Consider the following 14487-nt stretch of genomic DNA (forward strand, 5'->3'; position numbering starts at 1 on the left):
TTACAGCCTTATTCCAAAATGGATTAAATTCATTATTTCCCTCAAAATCCTACAAACAATAACCAATAATGACAACGTGAAAGAAGTTTGTTTAAAATCTTTGCAAATTTATTTAAAACAAAAAAGTCACATGTACATAAGTATTCACAGCCTTTGCTCAATACTTTGAAGGACCTTTGGCACCAATTACAGCCTCAAGTCTTTTTGAGTATGATGCTACAAGCTTGGCACACCTATTTTTGGGAAGTTTCTCCCGTTCTTCTTTGCAGGACCTCTCAAGCTCCATCAGGTTGGATTGGGAGCGTTGGTGCACAGCCATTTTCAGATCTCTCCAGAGATGTTCAGTCGGGTTCAATCTGGGCTCTGACTGGGCCACTCGAGGACATTCACAGAGTTGTCCCGTAGTCACTCCTTTGTTATCTTGGCTGTGTGCTTAGGGTTGTTGTCCTGTTGGAAGATGAACCTTCGCCCCAGTCTGATGTCCAGAGCGCTCTGGAGCAGGTTTTCATCAAGGATGTCTCTGTACATTGCTGCATTCATCTTTGGCCCAATCCTGACTGGTCTCGCAGTTCCTGCCGCTGAAAAACACCCCCACAGCATGATGCTGCCACCACCCTGCTTCACTATAGGGATGGTACTGGCCAGGTGATGAATGGTGCCTGGTGTCCACCAGACATGACGCTTGCCATTCAGGCCAAAGAGTTCAGTCTTTATTTCATCAGACCAGAGAATTATATTTCTCATGGTCTGAGAGTCCTTCAGGTGCCTTTTGGCGAACTCCAGGCAGGCTGTCATGTGCCTTTTACTGAGGAGGGGCCTCCGTCTGGCCACTCCACCAAACAGGCCTGACTGGTGGAGTGCTGCAGAGATGGTTGTTCTTATGGAAGGTTCTCCTCTCTCCACAGAGAAACGCTGGAGCTCTGTCAGAGTGACCATCGGGTTCTTGGTCACCTCCCTGACTAAGGCCCTTGTCCCCCGATCGCTCAGTCTGCCCCGGCGGCCAGCTCTAGGAAGAGTCCTGGTGGTTCCGAATTTCTTCCATTTACGGATGATTGAGGCCACTGTGCTCATTGGGACCTTCAATGCTGCAGAGATTTTTCTGTACCCTTACCCAGATCTATGCCTCGATACAATCTTGTCTCAGAGGTCTACAGACAATTCCTTGGACTTAATGGCTTGGTTTGTGCTCTGACATGCACTGTTAACTGTGGGACGTTATGTAGACAGGTGTGTGCCTTTCCAGATCATGTCCAAGCAACTGAATTTACCACAGGAGGACTCCAATCAAGTTGTAGAAACATCTCAAGGATGACCAGTGGAAACAGGATGCACCTGAGCTCAGTTTTGAGTGTCATGGCAAAGGCTGTAAATACTTATATACATGTGATTTTTTTGTTTTGTTTTTTATTTTTAATAAATTTGCAAAGATTTCAAACAAATTTCTTTCACGTTGTCATTATGGTGTTTTGTTTGTAGAATTGAGGAAAATAATGACTATAATCTATTTTGGAATAAGGCTGTAACATAACAAAATGTGGAAAAAGTGAAGCGCTGTGAATACTTTCCAGATGCACTGTACATATTGCGTTACTAATTTCAACACAGGCATACGTGTGCATTGTAAGTTCTATAATGTAAAATTCAAATAAATATATTTTGCTTGTATTTTGTCCTCAGGGGCCACCATAATTAAAAGCTCTGCACACAGTGACACACACATAAAAAACACACACACACACACACAAGAGATGCTATAGTTGTTATGTTTAGACATGACTTTGGTTTAAGCTCAAAGATAGCAGTTTGTTGTGAAGGACCTGCATCTGATTTACACTGACTGCACACCAACATCCCTCACTTCAATGTACTAGTTTGTGTGGTGAAACACGTTTAAATTTAATGGTGCATAAAACTCCACTTAGTAAACACTTTCGTTAGAACAGGTTTGACGTCACGAACAGCTGTTGCAACCAGCTGCTGGTCTTCCACCTGAGTTTTCAGAACAGCTATTACACAATTAGTACTGACCACTAATGAAAATGTGCTTACATTTTATTTCAAGAGTGTTTTGGTCACAGGCCACATTTGGGTAACATTTTAGGAATAAGTAACAATGGGGATGGCTTGTCTAACTACATCTGGCTTCATTGCAGTTGTACTCAGCATGAACCAACTTGTAAAAAAAGGGGTAAAATATGTACAGTTTATGATTAAGGTTAGATTAGGATAAGCAACCAGTACATTAATGTTAAGTCAATGCAATTCCCCCGAATAATGCTATATTTGTGTTTAGTATTTATGTGCTGTGTGTATAAATATCACACACATCAAAGTATGAAAGTGTGTGTGTGTGTGTGAGAGAGAGAGAGAGAGAGAGCCAAAAAAGAAAAAGCGAGAGAGACAGAGGAATACTCACATCAATTTCGCTAAGCATCACGTCCACAACACTTCCAATGACGATGACAAAGTCAAAGACGTTCCAGGGGTCTCCAAAATAACCCTTCAAGAAAACAAACATGCCATGATGTCACTGGCCATGATGCACGTATGCATGCATATATTTATTCGTGTACCTCTTTTCTCATTAAGGTACATGGGCACATGCACATGTACTTCAAATCATTGTCACCTAAACCAAATCAGATCCCAGCATGATTCGTCAGTATAGTTGCTAGCTGACACAGTATGTTTTCTTTGCTGGGCAATGTAGACCCTCAAACCACTTTTTGGAACTAACTCCTCCACAGAGGAGCAGACAGAAACATTACATTTCAGCCATGTGTTTTGCTGCTGTACAGCATGTATTATCATAACGTGACAAATTTTTGTCACATCTAGATTTATACCAGTGCTATATGATATGGCACCACCCCTATGTCTCCTTAAGATGAATACAGCAATTAACCACCCTGTTGATAAAACTCAATAAAGACCCTATTGAGCAATTACAAACTCAGCAGAAGAGACAGATTGTACAGAGCCCAGACAGATTTATCCTTTTCTGCTCTTTCCTTTTCTTTCTCTTGATTGTGCTGGTAGTTGGTTTTGCAATGTTTTCATCCATGCTGACTTCCTCTCGCCCTGCAATCGTGACTCACTCCTCCTTTTTGAGCCATCTAAATTGTGCGTAGGTCATATCCTCAATTCCCAACAACGACTCTTCCGAATCAGAAGCCATTATGCTAAGGTTGCAGTTTCTGGTACACTGAAACCGCCAAGTATTTTAAGGCTATGCAAAAATCATTATCGTTACCAAAGTTGAACTGTATCCAACCAAACTGCATGAACGGATCTCTAACAAGCCACAAACAACACTCTACCTCCAACATGGCTTATTCACAGTCCCGCCAACCACTAACTCAAAAAGCCAAAGAGACAGATCAGTGATGAATCCCTCAAACCAAACCTAAAACGCTATATCCTCTCTGACTGCTTACTAGTGTCCTGCAGCTAATGCTAATGCTACCAATAGTCTGCTGTACTCTAAACTCTGTATGTTAGGGTACTTGGGGTGAACGGCTAATCCATGCATAAGGCGCATGCTCCTCTAAGACTGACAGACCGGCTCATATTATGCAAGACCCGCCTTCTTGAAGCTTGGTAACCAAGCAAAAATGAAAAATGGCAATCTGTGACTATGACAATAGGTACTATGTATTTATTGAATTTATTGAATTTTATTGAAAGTGTTGTTTGATTCCAGGTGATTTTAAAAAAGATAAAAAGGCAGACAAACGTACATACACTGTGGTAGCAGAAGTGCACTGATCATGAGCACACTCATGAAGTCATGTACTTTTATGCGAAAAGACTTACACTCACAGAAGTATGCGTGTATGTGGCCCGAATGACTCTTAAGTTGTGTGTGTTTTGCTTACACAAATGTATGCATTTGTTCTCACTGTAAATTTGTTTGAACTTTTTTGGTAAATTTACTATCACTGGATCACAAAGTCAGCCCTTATGTGAATTATCTGGAAAATGTAAGAATACATTGAATTTTCACTAACCTTGGCTTTGAAGGCCATGAGTTTAAGGATCATCTCCACAGTGAAGAGCACAGTGAAAATCACATTCAGCATGTCAGACAGGTGAGTAACGTGGTCTGACTGGTTACAGTGCTGTGGGTTAAACAGATTGACAGCTGCATAACTACAAAGTGAGACAGAGTGATTGTACTTGTATGTTAGCTCTCCGTTTGTAATTGTTATAATTACTCAAATGTTTTAAAGTAATTATTAAAATGTATGTGACTTGTGTTGTATTCATACCTGCATTCCCAGACACATGGTGTTGAGCATAATAAGGAGGAACATAAGGTACTCAAAATAGCAGGAGGTGACGATGTACCACACCTGATACTGGTAGGGGTTCTTAGGAATATAACATCGCAGTGGTCGGGCCTTAAGAGCATACTGCACACACTGGCGCTGGAGGGGTTAAAAAGAAGGTGGAGGGGATGCAGGGCTTAGACAAGTAAACACGTGATGAATCGGGATTTCAATCATGATGGATTTTTGAGGCCAATAGCAACAACAGATATATATATATATATATATATATATATATATATATATATATACATCCTTTACCCTCCACGGGTGGTCTCATCCTTCGAGCTCGGGTCCTCTACCAGAGGCCTGGGAGCTTGAGGGTTCTGCGCAGTATCTTTGCTGTTCCCAGTACTGCACTTTTCTGAACTGAGATGTCTGGTGTTCTTCCAGGGATCTGCTGCAGCCACTCCTCCAGTTTGGGGGTCACTGCCCCGAGTGCTCCGATGACCATGGGCACCACTGTTGCCTTCACCTTCTAAGCCTTCTCCAGCCCTTCTCTGAGCCCTTGGTATTTCTCTAGTTTCTCATGCTCCTTTTTCCTGATGTTTCCATCACTTGGTATTGCCACGTCAACCACAACAGCTTTCCTCTGCTGTTTGTCCACCACCACGATGTCTGGCTGGTTCGCCATTACCATTCTGTCAGTCTGAATCTGGATTTGGGATGGAAACCTCCTTGCGGTGAGGAGCTTTCGTGTATTATCTCTTCCTTTGGCCACCGTATTATTCCTGCAGGGTATCTGATCACTGGCAGGGCGTAGCTGTTTATTGCTTGGGCCTTGTTCTTGCCATTGAGCTGACTTCTTAGGACTTGCCTTACTTGTTGGAGGTATTTGGCAGTTGCTGTTTTCCTTGTTACCTCTTCGAGGTTGCCATTTGCCTGTGGTATTCCAAGGTACTTGTAACCATCCTCAATGTCTGCTATTGTTCCTTCTGGGAGTAAGACCCCTTCTGTGTGGACTACCTTCCCTCTCTTTGTCACCATTCGGCTACACTTCTCAGGCCTGAATGACATCCCGATGTCAGAGCTGTAGATCCTGGTGGTGTGGATCAGTGAGTCGATGTCCCGCTCGCTCTTAGCGTATAGCTTGATGTCATCCATGTAGAGGAGGTGACTGAGTCGGTATCCATAGCCAGTCTTGTTGATTATTTGGCTGAGGGGGTTCAGACCTATGCAGAACAGCAGTGGGGACAGAGCATCTCCTTGGTATTGGCCACATTTGATGGATACTTGTGCAAGTGGCTTGCCATTGGCCTCAAGGGTGGTTTTCCACAGCCTCATCGAGTTTGCAATGAAGTCTCTTAGAGTCCTGTTGATGTTGTACATCTCCAAATATTCAGTGATCCATGTGTGTGGCATTAAGTCATATGCTTTCTTGTAATCAATCCAGACAGCACAGGTTGGTGTGTCGGGTTCTGCAGTCTTGGGTGACTGTTCTGTCAACCAGGAGTTGGTGTTTGGCTCCTCTGGTTCCTTTGCCGATGCCCTCTGTGCTTTGCTCATGTATTGATCCATGTGTCCACTTAACTTAGCCGCGATGATGCCTGACATGAGCTTCCATGTTGTGGAGAGACAGGTTATTGGCCGATAGTTGGATGGGACTGTACCCTTTGCGGGATCCTTCAGGATCAGGATTGTGCTGGTTCATTTGTGCTACTAGGCGCTCGTGGAGTGCAGTGAGCTTCTTTAGCCAGTAGGGGTGGATCCTGTCAGGGCCCGGTGCTGTCCAGTTTTTCATACCTGAGACTCTTTCTTGGATGTCTGCCGCTGTGATGGTGACTGGATTCTGTTCAGGGAGGTTGCTGTGGTCCTCTCTCAGAGCCACCAGCCACTGTGCATCGCTGTTGTGTGATGCCTCTCTCTCCCATATACTTTTCCAGTACTGTTAAGTTTCCAGCCTTGGTGGGTCTGCTCTGCTGTTATTACCCTGCTATTGAGCGTACACTTTTGCAGGTCACTCGGGGCAGTGACCCCCAAACTGGAGGAGTGGCTACAGCAGATCCCTGGAAGAACACCAGACATCTCGGTCCAGCAAAGATACTGCGCAGAACCCTCAAGCTCCCAGGCCTCTGGTAGAGGACCCGAGCTCGAAGGATGAGACCACCCGCGCAGGGTGAAGGACAAAAGCTTATATATATATATATATATATATATATATATATATATATTCCATTTCATTCTCTCTGCTGTGGCCTCTGCTCTCAGAGACAGGCACATTTACAGTCATTTTTAACATACCTGGTTTTTGTCCAGCTCACAGTTCTTATATTCCTGCTCTCCTTGTTCCTGGAAGGTGACGATGACGAAGCCCACAAATATGTTCATCATGAAGAAGGCAATAAGGATGAGGTAGATGATAAAGAAGATTGAGATGGCCACTCGGTTGTTGTACACTGGACCTTTATCCTCTAAGTTTGAATCAATGGCTTTATATAGTATCCTGGGTAAATAACAAAAAAAAGACATGCCCCATGTTGGCACACACAATACAAAATACATCACACACAAGTCCACACTCACAATATATGGTAACACTTTATTTGAGGGGTGTGCATAAGACTGACATGACACCTGTCATGAACATGAAGGAGTCTTTATGAAGCTTTATGACTGTCATTATGTGTCATTGTCACTTTTAATGCTTTTAAGTTGACATTGTTTGAAATGTCTTTGTTATGACAACTTGACACTGACCAAGAAAACATAACTCATAAATTCATAAATAAATATATTCATAAATATGATATAGCAGGCCTAATTATCAAACTAGTAAAGAAACTATTTAGCTTTATGTGTTCACATTACATTATACTGTCTTATGTGGTTGGTAAGCTAACTAGCAACAAGTAAAGCTATCTGTCCATCAGGAAACTCCATAAATCACCTTGGCACTGTATTCTGTTGTCAAAGTTATAATGGTCTCATGACAGTCATTGTCACCATATGAAAGTATAATGTAATGTTACCACATAAATAGGTCCTTTAAGTTTGATAATTAGGTCTGCTATGGCATGTTTATGACAGGTTATGTTTTCTTGGTTAATGTCAAATTGTCAGAACAAAGACATCTAAAACAATGTCAACTTTGCATTAAAAGTGACATAATAGACCAAAAGACACTTAATGACAACAGTCATAAACCTTCATAAAGATTCCTTCATTTTCATGACAGGTGTCATGTCAGTCTTATGCACACCCCTTCATCTAAAGTGTTACCTAATATACAGACAGAAAAAAAGAATATACCCAAAATCAATAAAAAGTGGTTTGTGGATTATCCCATACCAGTGACTTAACTACATATACAGTGGGTAGATGCTGCTTACAGCAGATTACTGAATTTTAACCATCAAAGAATTGGCACAGAACAGATTATGACTCACTTTGGCCATCCTTCAAAGGTAGAAATGGTGAAGAGAGCCAGCATGCCATTGAGGATGTTGTCAAAGTTTAGTTCTGAGTTGGTCCATTCCCTCTTACGGACCTCCACTTCATGAAGTGCTCCTTCCTGGTACTTTATATACCAGCCTCTGAGCCACAAAGTGGGAGGGAAAGAGACAGGGGAGATGCAGGTTTACAGTCAAGACAACCTTAATCAGGATTTCTGTAGAGTTCACCAAGTTAAAAGACTTTTTAAGACTTTTTAACACCACATGAATGAAATTTAACACGTTTCACGGTCATACTGATTAAAGTATTTTTCAGTACTTTCCAGCAGTATATAACAATAATTCCTAATGATATCAATAATTAAATTAATATGATCTGGACCTGGATAAGTTGCATACAAGTTCATTTACGTTATGGCTGGAATTGGCACCTGCATATTATGAGATGATGAGCTTTGTGGCTTCTGTAGCTAGCAGTAGTAACACAGGCTAGCACCATTTGGGTCTGTCTTATCCACTGAATGGGACACTATCATGGATTTTTCCCATAGAAAAGTTTAGGGAAGCGGTGAGGAAGTTAACCAGATGTACATTTGTCAAACAAACAAATTAGTTTCCATGCTTTTAAGTCTTTTCTTTTGTAAAACTGTTTGAAAGCACTTCAGATAAAGCATAAATCTCACCTTTGTCTCACTAGTCAGAGTTTGTTTTTGAGTGTGGAATGGGCTCATTGTTTCCCCTTGTGCTTCACTTTTCTATGGGAACCATAGTCCCATGCTCGGGACTGCCTCACCCACTGCATGAGAGACAGTCCCGAGCAGGGCTAGCTATAGGCTTGATGGTACAGACTGAAAAACCACAAAATGATTAACAGCAAAAATCTCACTTTTAGTTTTTAAGTGTATAATGTCTCCCTACAGCCTACAATCAGACACAAAAAACATTTTATAGCGAATATTGCTGCCTACAGCAAGAGAAAATATTTAAGACTTTTGTGAAAAAAAAACTCTTTAACAGGGCTGCCAACTCTCACGCATGGACCGTGAGACTCACACAATGGACACTTCACACGCTCTCACGCAACACGTCCATTTTCTGACGCAGTGGGGAGGGAAAAAAACAAAGTATAGCTGTTAATGTCGCGCCACGGATCAACTCCGCCCAGCTGACACGACACCAGCGTATGCCGGGATATTAATCAAGTGGGTCCCCTCTTGTGCTGTGAGTGACAGGCAGTTTGTGACAGAGTGGTAACGTTACTGGTAGTTTTGTGTTAGAAAATGTTTAAAAATGAAGCGTCACCAACAACAGCAAGTTTGATGAATTAATCTCTCTCTGTCATTAATTAACTGATGTCTTTTACCATCTTAAAATGTAAAAGTTAAGTATGGATACATGAAGGTAAGAAGGATTATGTTTCTATATAAGCCATTACATTTAAGACAATTAGATGGTGGCTACACAATGTTTTTTTTTTTATTTGTATATTTATAAAAAGGAGTAAAAAAGGCATGTATTTTGAGTTACAGTGAAAAGGTATAATCATAATGTTCCTCGTAATAAAGAGTACTAGACACTGGACTGAACGTAAAAAAAAGCTAACATCCATTTTTACCAGATCTTGGTAAAACTATTGACAGTGTGTGACTTCTTAAAATTATATATATTTCATATTTTGATACATTTCTTCTTCTTCTATCTTGTGACTGAAGTTGCAAATGGAACATTATCTGTTGATAGGGCCCAAAATAATGTGCCATAGATCTAACAGTTCTATACTTCTTAGTATAGCTTATATCCCTAATTGAATTCCACAGCATGTGATGTTCAGTAGGGTTCTGGATTAAAGCTGCAGCAATTGAACATACACAATGGAAATCCTTCCACATCTCTCTGTGCTTCTCGTATCACTCCGCTAAGCTCCTCCCACCAAACCCACAGCTTCGTACGGCAGCAGAAGGAGCCGCATGCCCTGCGAAACCTCATGCCTTGGGCTCGCTCTCCACGGTGGGAGCCTCGCCAAGACCCCGGTCTCTCTCGCCGCTCAAAGACACTCCTCCAGTGCTTCGCGGCCCCAGGGCAGAGCGCCCCAGGCTTCAGAGGCAGCTGCGACAGCATCTAACAGCGGGATGAGAGGCTAGTATACCACACACACCACTCAGAAGTTATTCCACACTGTTTGTCATCATGCCTCTTTGCCACTCATACGCCATGGCAACGAACATAATGAGCCTGAAGCTCCATGTGGAGCCGGGACGTGTTCACACACAGTGTTTTGTACCGTATGCTGTTGCTGGCAAAGGAAGGATGGGCAGTTTTTTTATTGCTGGTGGTTGTTTCTCATCAAAACTCCTGAAGCCTCGCGCTGAAGATATGGAACTTGACTGAGTGAGAGCATACACTCACTCAGGGGGAGGGGGAGGCTGCGCAGAGTGTGCAAGAGCAGTGAGACACACTGCGTGAGAGACTCCTGGCCCCAATTGGTTGTTTTTGTTCAGAAATGATGGATTCTTGCAAATGCCACGAGGAGCACTAGGAGGAGCCAGAGGAACCTGACTTTTTTCACAGATCATCTCTCTCATGTACTACTGTCAGGATATAATGACAGTTTCAGTAAATATGGCAAAAAGTTATTTTTATAAAAGTTACCTACTGAACCTTTAAACATGCAGAGAGTAAGTCAGCCTTTTCTGGCAGAATGATTAAACTGAGCATGACAGCCATCTTAAATAATAATGTGTTGCTTCTTAATAGTAGATAATATGATAAAAGAATGTAGAAATGCAGAAAATGGTATTCGAAATTCCTGGGGGTTGAGGAGTGATGACCCCAACCCCTGCGGTGGATAATGTCACAGAAGGCCTGCTCATAAAATGCAACAACACCCAATCTCACTGCAAATTAAACTGAAAAGCTGGCAGCCCTGCTTTTTAATAACTTATAAAGGCCTTTTCTTGAGGAAACTGTAGTCAATGCTTTAAGACCTGCAGATACCCTTTTAATGAAGTCCAAATAAAGAGTATCTGGTAAAGACAGTGCCACTAGTGTTGTGTGAAGCTTCCGCTCTTCAGACAGAACTAACTCATTTATATTACGACTAATTTTAAGCACAGTAAAAGCCTGTCTGATGTTTTGATTAAGTTTGATGTACAAAATTATACGTTTGAATATTTGTTCTTGACCTTGGAAACAGTAGTTTGACAAGATAATCTTAATCAAGGTCAACTTACTAACTTTTTCCAGAGCCTTCAATCACATATCATAGGCTTCATCAGTGGATGGAGTTTGCTCAGTTGCCATCACATGGCCTAAATATGGAACTTCAGTCACATAACAGGTAGCCTTATATGGAGGGAAATGGTAACCTCTGTCTCTGTTCAAAGATGGGGTGTTTTCCATTCTGCTAATTACACTCTCCGTCCAGCCCGTGACCAGGACATTTCCAGACCTTTAAATATGTTTTGGAGGAGAGAGCTTTTATGCTGTAAAGATTTAGGAGGGACAAAGTCCTAACCCTCATTCCAAAGGCTATGAATACCGTTGACAGTGCTAGGTTGGTAGTATTTGTCTTAGGTCAAAGAATAAATGTTAGTTAGACAAGTGTCAAATAATAAGAGCCAGGTTTCCCTTTCTATGTAGGTTATTAGGAGACAGACAATAACACATGTTCACCTGAAGTAAGCTTGATCTGAAATTAAACATTTTGTTTATGCTTTTGTGTTTAACAAATGACTGTCTCAAAACTGATGCCATATTTGTTCTTTACTCCTGTCCTCCAGAAAGTTAGTCTGGCAGTTTAACTGGGACCAGCAGCCACACATCAAAGTCCAGTAAGACTATGAAGACGCTACTGTAGGTCATGCATAATTTACTACCTTATGAACTGGAATAAAACATGGATGATAGACCTCTATGATTGCACTGAACCTTTGGCTGGAACTCATACTAGGCCTTACGATAAACAAGAATATTCTGAAGATTCCTTTGAAAAACTCAGGATAAGTGACAGAATTTGTTTTGAACGTAAACAGTTTCTAGCCGTATTTGTGCCGGCGGAATCAGTTGCCGCTTTAGCACTGTGCCTGAATTAATTTCAGTTGAATTTACCCACCACATGGCAGACTAGACCTTTTCATGATAGAATATCACAGTCAGCATAGAGCAAGGTGGTCTTACTTTCTGAACAGGAGCACAATACCTAATTAGGGACGGGCAACTGAACCTTTTATCCAACAGTTTGCTTGAGTTATTACATAATTCTAATTGAATTCAATTTGACTGGTGGAACAATTTACTTGCATCTGCATACAAATTCAGCTGTGCCTGACCAGTATTTTTTAATTTCTCAAACAATGGTAGGCGTACCATTGGGCCCTCTAGAGGTATGCGGGGGAAGCTCTGGAAAAAAAATAATAAACTAAATTTATAAACATATAATGCTATAATAATAGGGTATATGAGCTATTTCACAATTGTGAATTTTAAAATGACTTTATCAGAAGGGCCCCTTGGGAATCCTCCGCCCCCTCTGTGCTGAGCCTAGCTCCGCCGCCTGCGAGGAGCTATAACCAGATGTAAAGCACCTTCAGTTTCCGGTGTCAAAAGTGAATGTCCTTGATCTTTCTGTCCATCCACTGACTCCTGGTCAATGAAAACCTTTGACCACTTCCCAGTGGATGCTGTGAGCAGCTTGTCTTATGTCCAGTCAGTCTCTTGTCCAGCTGCTGCTGCTTCACTGATGTCATGTTCCCCACAGCTGTCACATGTGATCTGTCGCACCATTTCAGTCTTGCTCTCAGTCACGCAATGACAACTGAGAAAAAAACTGAATCCGCTGATGCAGACCTGAGATGAGGTTAAAAGCCCTGGAAAAAGCTAGTAAGTGGACCTTTAGTAACAGGTTGTCAAATGTGCCTTGTACTGAAGGTTTTGTCAAATTTAGTTAATATCACTTTGAATTACTTTTGTCTTTGAATAATTTTGTACACAAAATACATAGCAGAGGCCAAGCCAAGTTTAATGTCACTTTAAATCAACACCACCAAAAGAGAGCAACAAACTGTATAGAGCTTTCCAGATCTAGCATTACGCAGCTTCACTGTTCTGATAAACACAAGAAAGTCCTTACTTGCAGGTGTCCTCAGTCATTTTGTCAGGATCTGTGCAGGCATAGAACTTGCCCTGGGAAGGCAACAAAAGTGTTTTTATGAGGCAGATAGACAAAGGTTATTTACATTACCAAACACAATACTATGCAACAGTATGCCATTTTATTCCTTCTCCTCTCACTTTGAAAAGTTGGACTCCAATGCAGGCAAACATGAAGTCCAGTAGCATGGTGACCAGTACAATATTTCCAATGGTCTTGACAGCAACAAATACACACTGGACCACATGCTACAACGACAGATTACAAAAAGATGATGAATCCATTATGGTATGAGGCCATTTTTAAAACAGCAAGTCTACTTATACATATCCCATGCCTTGAGTCCCTTGGCTCTGTTGATGGCCCTCAGGGGCCGAAGTACCCTTAACACCCTGAGAATCTTCACCACTGAGATGGCACTGGATCTAGATGATGCAAACACAGGCACACCACATTGACTGATGTATCACTTTTACGCTCTGGCAACATATTGTTGTTTAGTCTAATGGTGTGATGGCACGTGGCATTGCTTTATCAAAGCCAAGAGTCAACAAGCTCTTTGCATGAGAAAGGAGGTCAGTCAGAACATCTCTAGACTCCACTTACTCCATGCCCATTGAGAGGAGAGATACACTGACCACCAGAAGATCCAAGATGTTGAAAGAGTTCCGGCAGAAAGACCCTTTGTGAAGAATGGCACCATATGTTGTCATCTGAAAAAGATGAATTTTATCCATTATGAAGACGTGTTCCTGCTGCAGGTATAATGTATAGCTTATAAACAATTATTGCATCTCAAAACTATTAACACTGCCTTTGACATGATATGTTTGGCTGAACTGTTCAGAGAATTTGGTGCTTCAATTTAAATTAAAATGAATGAATTACAATGTGGGATTAGGTTTAGAGACATCTTCCTCTGCACTCTATTTCCCTCTTGAAAACATGATTGTGTACCCTATGAAGAGTAGCTACTGTTACAATACAGTAGGTAATGGGATCTGAATGAAAAAACTAAACTTTTAATTTGCAGTGATTGAGTGAAGTGATTTTGGATGCAAATTTGTTTAGGTCTGTCATGTTTTGCTGTTGTGGGTTCCAATGATTTCTATGGTTGGTGAACCAAGATTTCATTACATTATAATACATGTGAGTGACAAATGAAAGGAAAACCCAACAGAAGTGTCTAAAAAAAGATGTTGCACCACAATCTCCAGAACAGCTTCACCACTGCTTGGCACAGATTCTCCAAGTTAGTGGAACTTAATCAGAGAGGTGAACTCTTCTGAAAGAATAGGTTCAGTTGAGCTGACATCCAGTGACTGAAGGACATTGCATATTATTCAAATAATCAAACCATTCAGTGAGCCCTCATCCCCTGTAATGAAGCATCTGGAGTCACTGTTTCTCCACACCTCTTCAGGGTTTTTTTAATTTGTCAACCAGCTGTATCAACATTATCAAATGTGGTGCCTGTTATTACCTTGAGCACAATTTCTGCTGTGAACACTGAAGTGAAGACTATATCAGCATAGGCCAACACCTAAAAATGTAACATTTTTAATATTAATACTACTATAATATACACACAACACTGAAATTGTCAATGAAAACG

At 41.4% G+C, this 14487-nt stretch overlaps 1 protein-coding gene across 2 annotated transcripts in view; it reads right to left on the minus strand.

Annotated features, from left to right (window-relative positions):
• The window catches only part of LOC122861584 (dihydropyridine-sensitive L-type skeletal muscle calcium channel subunit alpha-1-like), a 147575-nt gene that overhangs the window by 57670 nt on the left and 75418 nt on the right, over nucleotides 1-14487 (minus strand). For both annotated transcript variants that reach the window (XM_044166206.1, XM_044166216.1), the window contains 10 exons: nucleotides 14356-14415; nucleotides 13479-13585; nucleotides 13210-13297; nucleotides 13013-13120; nucleotides 12852-12904; nucleotides 7718-7864; nucleotides 6573-6774; nucleotides 4272-4430; nucleotides 4011-4121; nucleotides 2417-2500 (listed from right to left, as the gene is read on the minus strand). In XM_044166206.1, coding sequence (XP_044022141.1) covers nucleotides 2417-2500; nucleotides 4011-4121; nucleotides 4272-4430; nucleotides 6573-6774; nucleotides 7718-7864; nucleotides 12852-12904; nucleotides 13013-13120; nucleotides 13210-13297; nucleotides 13479-13585; nucleotides 14356-14415 — 1119 coding nt within the window. The remainder of the gene's footprint in view (nucleotides 1-2416; nucleotides 2501-4010; nucleotides 4122-4271; nucleotides 4431-6572; nucleotides 6775-7717; nucleotides 7865-12851; nucleotides 12905-13012; nucleotides 13121-13209; nucleotides 13298-13478; nucleotides 13586-14355; nucleotides 14416-14487) is intronic.

This window comes from Siniperca chuatsi, linkage group LG2, assembly GCF_020085105.1.
Source record: "Siniperca chuatsi isolate FFG_IHB_CAS linkage group LG2, ASM2008510v1, whole genome shotgun sequence".
NCBI lineage: Eukaryota > Metazoa > Chordata > Actinopteri > Centrarchiformes > Sinipercidae > Siniperca > Siniperca chuatsi.